Genomic DNA, 12053 nt, shown 5'->3' with positions numbered 1-12053 from the left:
AGACCACTTTCATAGTTAATAAAGGCTAAGTCAGAGGCCATCTCTTGCTTCGAGAGTCAGATGGACTTCCTAGCATTCGACCCCAGATTTACCCAGAGAGGCAAGACAAAGCAGAAGAAAAAACGCAGTCCCCGTAAGCAGCTCAGGATCAACAGGAAAAAGGTCAAAGATGAGGCTGGCATGCCCGGTTCTGTCTTTCAAAATGTATCAATCAAAGAAGCCACTCAAAGCAAAGGAATAGAAAGACGGTGGTTCACTGAATACCCTTGACATGAAAGGAAATATAAGGAGTGTCTTCCTCTAACATTCCTCAGTTTTTCTTCTTACTCCAGCTGACTTCAACATTAAAGCTTGGTCAGTCAGGGATATAGCTCTCCTCTTTGGAGGAAGATACCAGAATCGAGCAGGAGAGTCCTACTCCTACTTTCATGAAGCTACTCTCTCAATCCTAGCAATCACTTCTGTGGGTATTTTCCTGAGTCCACTGTGAACAATATAGATTTTATCCTTATAAGGCTCAGAAATATGCTAGCGTACTGCATTAATTAAGTCAACTCCAAGGTCACTCTGTATCCAAGGCCGAAAATGTATTCCTCATCCTAAGCTATGTCCAGTCACATTGTTCAATATAACTAGGTAAAGTTTGGTGCTTCACTTTCTCTCCTTTACACCACATATCCAAGCCGTCACCAAGCCCTGTAGGTTATTCCTTCAAAACCACTTCTTGGCCAGGGGTGGTGGCTCATGCCTGCAATCCCAGCATTTTGGGAGGCCGAGGCGGGCAGATCACCTGTGGTCAGGAGTTCAAGTCCAGCCTGGCCAACATGGCGAAACTCTGTCTCCACTAAAAATATAAAAATTAGTCAGGCATGGTGGTGGGCGCCTGTAATTCCAGCTATCTCAGTAGGCTGAGGCAGGAGAATCGCTTGAACCTGGGAGGCAGGGGTTGCAGTTAGCCGAGATCACACCACTGCGCTCCAGCCTGGGCTGTAAGAGCGAAACTCCCATCTCAAACAACAACAACAACAACAACAAAAATAAAACAACAACGAAACAAAACAAAAAAAAATCCACTTCTCATCACTTCACTATGAGCACCCCACCCCAGCAATTCCATTATGCTGCTTCAATTTCCTCCATGGGTTCTAAACTCTTACTATACATTTGTGTAGTAGCTTAGGTAAGTTCCATCAGAGTAGGAATTTTGTCTGTTTTATTCACTACTATATCCATAACACCTAAAAACATTCCTGATACATGGTAGGCAACCAATAAATACCTGTGAAAAGAAAAGGGAGAGGAGAGGAGAGCAGAGGAAGGGAGAGGAGGGGAAAAAGTAAAAGAGAAGGGAGGAAGGAAGAGAGGCAGGGAGGGAAAAAGAAGTAAGGAAAAAAGAAAGGCAAATGAAAAGCAACAATTGTTAGGGCTTCTAAGGCTAAGTCACCCTTATATTGCAAGACACCCTCTGCAAGTTGTGGTTAAACCTGCCTTTGAAGCCTGGAATACAATGTTAGTGGTATACGAAAAGGGCTGTTATCATGTATTACAAACTGCTCGTTTTCCAACTCCAGCCTGCACTTTGTCATTATCAGCAATACCAATAGATTTCCCATCAACCAACCTGACTCCCTCTACAGTAGGAGATGACTCTTACTTTTAGTGTTATAACTTAGGTGTTTTAAAATGATACTGAAGAAAGGCAAAAGACTGTGATTAATTAGGATTCAGCAATGTTAGGCTACTTGATTCAAATGGATCTTCATTCATGTTTCACAATCTTTTTTGTTCAGTTATTGCCTATCTTCATGAGGCTTTCCATAATAAATCTTTTAAAATGCTTCACCAATTTCTAGTCACCAATTCAATTTCAAATCTGTTGTAATCTTGGCAGGTGATTTTTACTGCTCTTAGAGAAGATCAAGATTAGCAGGCATTAATCCCCCATGTTCCTTTAATCTCTTATTCTGAAAAACAACCATCTTTTTCTCCCAGATGGAGAACTGTCATTTTCCTTTCAATCCCCCCTTGAGCACCACAGTCAGAATTCTGATGTTGAATGAGGCTTCTTTGGTCCTTGAGATCTAAATAAGATAGATTTAGACTCTGAATTTAGACTCTTCTGAAGTCCAAAGTCCTTCAAAACGTTTCTAGACATTTACATAGGTCTTAAATTTTCAAGCTCACCTAAGTATCTGAGCTTGTGTTTCTGTATGTGCTATTCCCATTATGTACCATGTGGGGTTTGGGAGGTTTTTTTGTTTGTTTTTTGAAACATAGTCTCGCTCTATCACCTAGGCTGGAGTGCAGTGGCCTAATCTGAGCTCAGGGCAACCTCTGACACATGGTAGGCAGCCAATAAATACTTTTGAAAAGAAAAGGGAGAGAGGAGAGGAGAGGGGACGGGAGGGGAGGGGAGGGGAGGAGAGAGGAAAAGCTGAAGCAATTCTCCTGCCTCTGCCTCCTGAGTAGCTGGGATTACTGGCATGCACCACCACACCCAGCTAATTTTTTGTATTTTTAGAAGACACAGGGTTTCGCCATGTTGGCCATGCTGGTCTCGAACTCCTGGCCTCAAGTGATCTGCCTACTTCGGCCTCCCAAAGTGCTGGGATTACAGGCATGAGCCACTGCTCCTGGTCCCATTATATACTATGTTGACCCAGAAGCAAAATCCAGATCCTTCAAAATTTTTGAAAAAAAAGAAAGAAATGTTGTGATTACTGGAGATTTTACTGAAAAGGCCAGGTGGCATCATTCTGATGATGAGAATAAAGTAGTATTCTACTGGGAGTGTCTGAGAAGGCTTTTGCGTTCTGGATGAAAAGGGAAAGACACGGCTGATACCAAGTCCTTGTCCTTTTCCCCAGCTTGAACGTAGATGTATGTCTGGAGCAACAGTAGCTGTCTTGTGAAAATAAAGCAGCAAGTAAGTTCTCACAGTTTAGAGCTACTGAACCAATGCCAGCAGCTTTCTACTTATTAGGTGCATAAAAGTAAAGCCTTGCTTGTCACTTTAAATCACCATTAAGTTTTCTGTTATTTGCAACCAAAAGCACTTAAAGCTAATACAAAACTGCAGAGTTACAATGATCATAACTCTAAACCTATGAAATTCAAGGGGTTTAATGATTTATGAGTTGGGTGTGGTGGTACATACCTGTTAGTCCCAGCTGAGGCACGAGGACTGCTTGAGTCCAGGAGTTCCAGGCTGCAGTGAGCTATGATTGTACCTTTGAATAGCCACTGCACCCAGCCTGGGAAACACAGTGAGACCTGGCATGAAAAAAAAACTTTTTAATCTGTGCCTTTATTCTAAGTGCCATCCAATAATAAGGGCACCTAAACTACTGAGTGTCCTCAGAGCTTTGGGTACAATTAAAAGTTAGTGGTTTTACAGCTACCCAATTCTGTGGCCAGTAGAAAATTATAAAGATGGTAGGAAGATTAAAAAGCCTCTTCCATAGAAGCTACATTAGCTGGGTGTGATGGCCCACACCTGGGATTCCAGCTGCTCAGGACGGTGTGAGGTGGAAGGGCTGCTTGACCCCAAGAGGCAGAGGATGCAGTGAGCCAAGATTGCACCACTGCGCTCCAGCCTGGGCAACAGAGCAAGACACTGTCTCAAGCCCCTCTGATATATGAGGGGCTTCCTCATATCAGAGTTCTTCTGATACCATTCTCTCAAACCACCTGACTCCCTGAATTTGTCCTGAATTTGGAGACCTTCTTAATCTCTCAATCTGCCCTGACTCTTCAGAAACCTTAGTGTTAGTAACATACAGAGCTAGCTCTGCTCACCCACCTGATCCCTGTTAGAGTCCTGATTTCCTAATACTGACCTTCACTCATGATCTAGTGTGATGCTATTTTCATTGCTTCTGACTATCATATCAACTCAACATAGTATCTGACAGATTAATTCTGAAAAAATTCTTCGTACACAAAGCCAAACATTTTTTTTTTTTTTTTTTTTTGAGACAGAGTCTCGCTCTGTTGCCCAGGCTGGAGTGCAGTGGCGCGATCTTAGCTCACTGCAAGCTCCGCCTCCCGGGTTCGTGCCATTCTCCTGCCTCAGCCTCCTGAGTAGCTGGGACTACAGGCGCCCGCCACCGCGCCCGGCTAATTTTTTTGTATTTTTAGTAGAGACGGGGTTTCACCGTGGTCTCGATCTCCTGACCTTGTGATCCGCCCGCCTCGGCCTCCCAAAGTGCTGGGATTACAGGCGTGAGCCACCGCGCCCGGCCAAACATTTTTAAAGCAACAGAAATCAATGGTTAAGTAATTTCTGTGTATCATAAATAGATTTTATACATCCTTTAAAATTACATTGTATCTGCACATGGAATTTTTTTCAGAGATGAGGTCTCACTGTGTTGCCCAGGCTGGAGGGCCGTGGCACAAACAGCTCATTCTAGTTTTGAAACCCTGAGCTTGAACAATCCTCCTGTCTCAGCCTTCCATTTAATAGCTGGGACTACAGGCAGCAGTTGCCACTACAAAGTTAACTTTAAAAAAAATTTTTTTTTTTTAGAGACAAGGTCTAGCTGCATTGCTCAGGCTAGTCTCTAATTCCTGGGCTCAAGCAATCCTCATGCCTCAGGCTTCCCAGTAGCTAGGATTACAGACATACACCACCACGCCCAGGTGCACAAGGATGTTTACAGCAGCTTTATTCATAATTCCCAAAACTTGGAAGCAGCCAAGATGTCCTTCAGTAGGAGAATAAACTGTGATACATCCAGACAATGGAATATTATTCAGCGCTTAAGGAAAATGAGCTATCAAGCCATGAAAAGACATGGAGGAACCTTAAATGCGTATTACAAAGTGAAAGAAGCCAATCTAAAAAGGCTCCATACTGCACAATCCCAACCAAATGACATTCCGGGAAAGGCAAAAACCATGGAGACAGTGAAAAGGTCAGTGGTTGCCATGGGTTCGAGGGGAGGGAGGGATGAATACGTGGAGCAAAGGATTCTTACGATATTCTAATGGAATACAGGCCAGTATATATTTGCCAAACCCATAGAATGTATAATACCAAGTGTGAACCTTAATATCAACTATGGATGTGGAATGATAATGATGTGTGCAATTTGTTCATCAACTGTAACAAATGTGCCACTCTGGTGGGAAGGTTAACATATGTGGGGGCAGGAGTATATTTTGTACTTTCTGCTCAATTCTGCTGTGAACCAAAAATTGTTCTTAAGAAATAAAGTCTTCAACTTAAATGTAGGACCTGAAACTACAAAAATTCTAGAATGTAATAATAAAATCTAGGAAAAACTTTTTTGGACATTGGTCGAGGCGAAGAACTTATGACTAAGTCCTCAAAAGGAAATGAGACAAAACCAAAAATAGACTAATGGGACTTAATTAAACCTAAAAGCTTCCACACAGCAAAATAAGTAATCGAGAGAGTAAACAGATAACCTTCAGAATGGGATAAAATATCTGGAAACAATGCATCTGGGAAAGGACTAATATCCAGAATTTAGGAGGAACTCAAACAATACAATGACAAAACAACAAATCACCCCATTAGAGAGTAGGCAAAGACATGAACACATATTTTTCAAAAGAAAACATCCAAGTGGCAAACAGTCATATGAAAAAAAATGTTCAACATCAGTAATCATCAGAAAAATACAAATTAAAACCACAATGATACCATCTCATACCAGTCAGAATGGCTATTACTAAAAAAGCAACAAACAACAGATGTTAGCAAGGATGTGTAGAAAAATGAACATTTATACACAGTTGGTAGGAATGTAAATTAGTATAATCTCTATGGAAAACAGTATGGAGATTTCTCAAAGAACTAAAAATAGATCTACTCTTCGATCCAGTGATCCCACTACTGGGTATCTAACCAAAGGGAAAGAAATCATTTTATCAAAAACACACCTGCACTCAAATGCTCATCACAACACTATTCACAATAGCAAAGTCATGGAATCAACCTAAATGTCCATCAGCAAACCACCAGATTAAAAATGTGATATATATACACACACACACCTTGGAATACTACTCATCCATAAAAATGAATGAAATCATGTCGTTTGCAGCAATGTTAATGGAATTGAAGGCCATTATCCTTAGTGAAATAACTCAGAAACAAAGTAAAAATCTGGATGTTTTCATTTGTAAGTGGGAGCTAAACAATGAGCACACACAGACATTTAGAGTGGAGTAACAGAAGACTCCAAAAGGTGAGAGGGAAGGAGGGGATGAGGAATGAAATACTACCTTTTGGGTGCAATGTATACTGTTTGGGTGATGGGTACACTAAAAGCCCAGACATCACCATTACTCAATATATACATATAACACAACTACACTTATACCCCATATCTATAAAAATAAAAAATTAAATCAATGTTTTTAAGTCTTCAGAGAACATGTTATAGAGGTTCTTAGGGGTGTTCTGGGGGTATTGACAATATTCTATTTGTTTATATAAGTAGTGATTATACAGGTGTACATTTTCTACAAAATTATGTATTTATTTACATTTTATGACCTTCACTGTATTTACATTGCACAATGAAGGTTTTTAAAAAGCATAAACTTTAATGATATGCAGAAGTCAAAGATGTATTAAATAAAAAAGCAGGTTCTACAACGGTGTGTGTAATACCAAGATGTTTTACCAAACAGATACATATCAAAATGTTAAGAGGCTGGTGATTTTCAACAAGAGCTAGAGTACTTCAGAGACATTTGAAGGACACAAAAGTGTTTCTAAAAAATTTAAAAAAAATTAAGCTATGTTATGTGAAAATCTTTCAAATTTTTATATGAATGAGAAATGACAGACTATTTGTGTAGTTACACACAGGATACATGTGTTCATTATTTGGATAGTTTTCTAATACTCATTATCATGATCAACAAGTAGATATCATTTTAAATACATAATGTACTTCCTGTAAGTCACTGTTGGTTTAGAAGTTTGCTTTTATTGTTGAATTTCTTTATTGAAATCATCTGTCACACTACCTTAACAATGTCAAAGTCATTTTTTAATGGTAGGAAGACATCCTGACACCTGTTCTGTTGCCCTAAGGCTTTACTATTGTAATGGATCACATTTATGAAGACATCATAATGTTATAAACAACTGTCATAAAAACCAAGATCCACCATGTTTAATAGTCTACTATGGCCTTGTTATGAAAACTGTATCACAGCAGTGGTCCAGTATTACAATTACACGTTGAAAATATGCTGTACATAATTTATTTTGATAAAACATAACTTAATAGGCCCACACTCTACTGCACAATCTTGGTCTTTATAAGTCACTAAGATGACTCTTAAAGGTTAAAAAGTCAAGAAAGTTTGTGATTAGAATCTGCTATTGATTTGACAAATGGTTTTGGGGGCATGACCCAGAAAAATTATTTCAGAAAAGAAGAATGCTCTCTTTTCTCATTTCGAGAATAAGAAGATGACACTTATTTCTGTATAATGACTCTAATTACATCCAGAATATACAATCAGGTAGTAACATCAAGTGTTCCCAGATTAATGTAGACATTGATTTAAATTAGAAACACAGTACCACAGTGCTCTAACATCAGCAAAAATCATTACTTACAGTTTGTGAAACTGACAAGAGCAAATGCCAATCAAGTAAATAGCCTGTATTTAGATAACCTAGGTAATAGTTCAGTGGGGAGTTCTGAAAAAGAAATTATCATTTCAATGCCAAGTCACGCTTACAGCTTTGAACAAGTAGCAAAACATGGACATGTTTCTCAAATGGATTTCACAGCATCAGTGCAAAAGCCGGAGGGGATGGCTTAGTTTTTTAAGCCTCAGAATTGAAACACCTAGACTCCCTGCAACTACAGCATTAAATCCTCTGTGGAACCACAGCTTCAAATGCTATCAGGAGGGACTCAACACTTCATCCTTCTGAGACTGATAAATTGAAAGCCATGAAGTTTAGAGGAAGAGAGCCTGCAGCTGTCTGAAACTCCCCCAGCCACCTCCCACACACACACACACAGGCTCTATTTGCAACATCACTTAAGATTCCATTTGAGGCTTTTTCCTTGTTAAGACTTAAGAGTGCTGTTTTTAAGACATCCAGAAATTTCACCGTCCTGCCATGCACCATCTTTATAAGCATTTAAACCAAATTTTAGGCAGCTCCAAGTAGACTAAAAACATTATTTTTAATTCTCATTTAATATGTTCAAGGAAACTCTGATTACTTTAAAATGCATTATAGGTATTGGGCCAACTCTTTATTCTTCCTACGGAAATTTCTGTATCTCAAATTGATTTCCTTTTGCTGCCTTGTATGTTTCTGCACTGCCTCCTTGACATCAATTATAGATACTTGGGAATGACCAATTAGAGTAAGAGAATTTTATTTAATTTGCCTGGTATTCCACCATTCTCCCACGTCTCCTACCTCATTCACAAAGCTTTGTAAAATAAGAAAGAACGCTATTATCATCTCCATTTCATAGATGAGAAGTTAGGCAGCTTACATGAGTTAATTACTAATTTTTTTTTTTGAGGCGGAGTCTCACTCTAATGCCCAGGCTGGAGTGCAGTGGCACAATTTCGGCTCACTGCAAGTTCCCCCTCCTGTGTTCACGCCATTCTCCTGCCTCAGCCTCCCAAGTAGCTGGAACTACAAGCGCCCGCCACCACGTCTAGCTAATTTTTTGTATTTTTAGTAGAGACGGGGTTTCACTGTGTTAGCCAGGATGGTCTTGATCTCCTGACCTGGTGATCAGCCGGCCTCGGCCTCCCAAAGTGCTGGGATTACAGGCGTGAGCCACCACGCTTGGCCTAATTTTTTTTTTTTTTTTCTTTTTTTAAATAGAGACAGGAATCTCGCTATGTTGCCCAGGCTGGTTTCAAACTCCTGGGCTCAAGCCATTCACCCACCTCACCCTCCGAAAGTGGCAGGATTATGGATGTGAGCCACCGGGCCTGGCCACACCCTACGTTTTAAAATCAAAGTCTCGAAAATCCTCCTGAAGTATTGCTAGTTATAAGTAAGCTCTATTTAGGAACAGAAACAATTTACCAAACAAAATTGTGTAATGCATTCTAAATTTATATAAAAATAATTTTACAAATAGTTCCTTTATCAGTAACACTAAATATATCTGCCCTTGTGTATAATGATTGAAAAGAATGAAAAATTGGAGAGGATGCTGGAAAAACTGAGGATCATTTATTTTATGGTCTACTACTGAAACGGGAAAGGCTCCCTTGTACCCCTCGCAGGGCGTGTCACGGGGGTGCGGCTGGCTTCTTCAGGGCCCTGCTGCTCAGACCTCTATGGGGGCATAAAGACGGGCAGGCCGTGGGGCTCCGACCCCACAGCAGTGTCTAGGTGTCAATGTTTACCCACGAAGCCCCGGTGGGCGTGTGTTACAGGGTGCTCTTTTAGTTTAACCGTCTGTAGGCGGCTTGTGTTAGCTCAATTAGACCCCAGCCTTATCGCAAAGACAGAGGGCTTTCTGTATCCCGAGTTCTTACCTTGGTGTACCAGAAGAATTGGATCACACGTGGGCTTGAAGAATGAGTGGAAAGTTTTATTGAGTGGAAGTAGCTCTCGGCAGACGGGAGACGATTTTCTCCTGGAGTCAGGTATGGACGCCTGACTCTTCTCTGACCTCCCTGGAGAGACCCCACATCCTTCCGCTGGTCAATGGCCTGCGACCATGCCACTGTGCTCCTATGCTGGTGCGTTCCTGTCCACATCCAGCCGCCCCTGTATTCCCTGCCCATATGCCCCTCTCAATGTCCAGCTGCTTGTGTGTCTGCCTGCCAGGGTCTCCGGGTTTTTATAGGCACAGGATGAGGGCATGGCAGGCCAGGGTGGTCTTGGGAAATGCAACATTTGGGCAGGAAAACAAAAATACCTGTCTTCAGCTAGGTGGGCACAGACCCAGGGGTGAAGCCCTAGCCGGGGACCACGCCCTCCTCTACCCAGCACTTCCCGTCCGTATCTTTAAAGGGACCACGCCCTTCCCTTCCCAGCAAGTTCGTGGCTGTTAACAGGTGTTCCTTTTCCCTTAGATTTATCTCAAAACAAAGGCAAAGCATCTAATTATATTTAGGCCTGAAAGAACACCTAAGTGAGAGTAACAGAAGGTTACTTCTAGGACTAAAATGAAAATTATTCTTCAAGTGTTAGTCAAAGGAAAACTACTACAGAAGGAACCAAATATCCAGACGAATTTAACTTCTTTAAGAAATAGCCACAGTTTAGGCAAACTGGACAGTGGATCCAGTGGGTATTTTAGTAGTCACTATGAAGACACTGAATCGGGTACATTCTTCAGGGGTTGCATATTAGTTATTTAAATACAAATACCCAGCCGGGCACAGTGGCTCACACCTGTAATCCCAGCATTTTGGGAGGTCGGGGGTGGGGGGGGGGTATCACCTGAGGTCAGGAGTTCAAGACCAACCTGGCCAAAATGGCAAAACCTGTCTCTACTTAAAATACAAAAATTAGCCGGGCATGGTGGCAGGCAGTAGTAATCCCAGCTACTCAGGAGGCTGAGGCAAGAGAATCCCTTGAACACAGGAGGTGGAGGTTGCAGTGAGCCGAGATCACACCACTGAACTCCAGCCTAGCCGACAGAACAAGACTCCATCTCAAAAAATACATACATACATACATACAAACAAATATCCATGGAAAAGTTGATATATTGAGACCTTCTATCAGCCAATCCCACTATAGTGTAATTTAGCTGTTTCACTGACAGTAATTTTTATTTAAGAAGAAATAATTTTGGAGAAACAGACATAGTAGGAGGTAATAGATCATGCTCTTTCCACCAGAAGAAACACAAATACCTTAAAAAACAGGAAGAGGCTAGAGAGATCGGGGGTACTAAGACCAATTTTCCATGTATTGTATTTTACAATTTTTGCTAAAGGCATGTCCTACTTCCTTAAGGCTGCATAAAAATAGCCCAGGAGCTAAGGAAAATTTACTCAGAGGACAATGTATGTTTTTCTTGCTTTCTTACCCTGTTTCACCCAAGTTTCCAGTTTCACCTGCCATTGGGTTATGCTGATTACATAACACAGATGACTTGTTCCTCTTCCAAACCGCATGAAAGGAACTTATCAAATTTCTCTTTATTGTACCTTTTAAATAACACTTCCCAACGGGATAATTATACTTCCGGGCTATCTTATATTCTTTAAATTATGTATTTAATTTCCTAGTAATCAATAAAAGCCTTGAAGGCTTTGTCTCACAACTCCTACCTAGTTCATATTTTTTATTTATTTACTTATTTATTTATTTTTGAGACAGAGTCTCACTCTGTTGCCCAGGCTGGAGTGAAGTGGCACGATCTCAGTTCGCCGCAACCTCCACCTCTTGGGTTCAAGCACTTCTGCCTCAGCCTACCAAGTAGCTGGGACTACAGTCATGAACCCGCACGCCCGGCTAATTCTTGTATTTTTAGTAGAGATGGGGTTTCACTATGTTGGCCAGGCTGGTCTCGAACTCCTGACCTCATGATCCACCCGCCTCGGCATCCCAAAGTGCTAGGATAACAGGCATGAGCCATCGCGCCAGGCCTAGTTTATATTTTTAAAGTTTGTATAGATTTATAGACCCTTTAAAACATTACCTGATTATGTGTCTTGCCTTGGCAACATGGGCAGGCATTCCAGACGCCCAAAGGGATTATTAGTTCATGTTCGCACCTCTGCCCAGCAACAAAACTGAGAGCCCCCACCAGCCACGTAAAGTCCCCATTCCTCCTTTTATTCATTTATTTAGCACTTAATAGTTGCCAGGCAGGAAGGTAAAAATACATTTAAAAAGGAATGGAGGTAGTCTTCTTGTCCTGGAGGTGCAGGAAGGTGCACTTCAGTGTGCTAGCTAGAGGGTACATAGACCGTTTGTTTTTCTTCCAGCTCAGGGATTTATAATGAGAAAGTGCTACAAAGAGTCGTGGTGCGAAAATGACGGACGCTATGAATGGAAAAAAAATATAAAATGAATCTGGTCGTAAGCAAACACGCTTCACCTACAC

At 41.1% G+C, this 12053-nt stretch overlaps 1 protein-coding gene across 3 annotated transcripts in view; it reads right to left on the bottom strand.

The window, feature by feature from the left end:
- LOC140712050 (uncharacterized) overlaps window positions 1–11185 on the bottom strand; it is a 234225-nt gene extending 223040 nt beyond the window's left edge. For 2 of the 3 annotated variants that reach the window (XM_073017736.1, XM_073017737.1), the window contains exons 1-2: window positions 9523–11185; window positions 3158–3273 (exon numbers count right to left, since the gene is read on the bottom strand). In XM_073017736.1, the coding sequence (XP_072873837.1) occupies window positions 3158–3273; window positions 9523–9774 (368 nt within the window). In that variant the 5' untranslated portion in view covers window positions 9775–11185. The remainder of the gene's footprint in view (window positions 1–3157; window positions 3274–9522) is intronic. The other variant, XR_012093508.1, reaches the window with a different exon arrangement.
- Between the last annotated feature and the right edge of the window lie 868 nt (window positions 11186–12053).

Source organism: Chlorocebus sabaeus, chromosome 7 (genome assembly GCF_047675955.1).
Source record: "Chlorocebus sabaeus isolate Y175 chromosome 7, mChlSab1.0.hap1, whole genome shotgun sequence".
NCBI lineage: Eukaryota > Metazoa > Chordata > Mammalia > Primates > Cercopithecidae > Chlorocebus > Chlorocebus sabaeus.
Note: the sequence above shows the minus strand (reverse complement) of the source record. Positions and strands in the feature narration are given on the sequence as shown.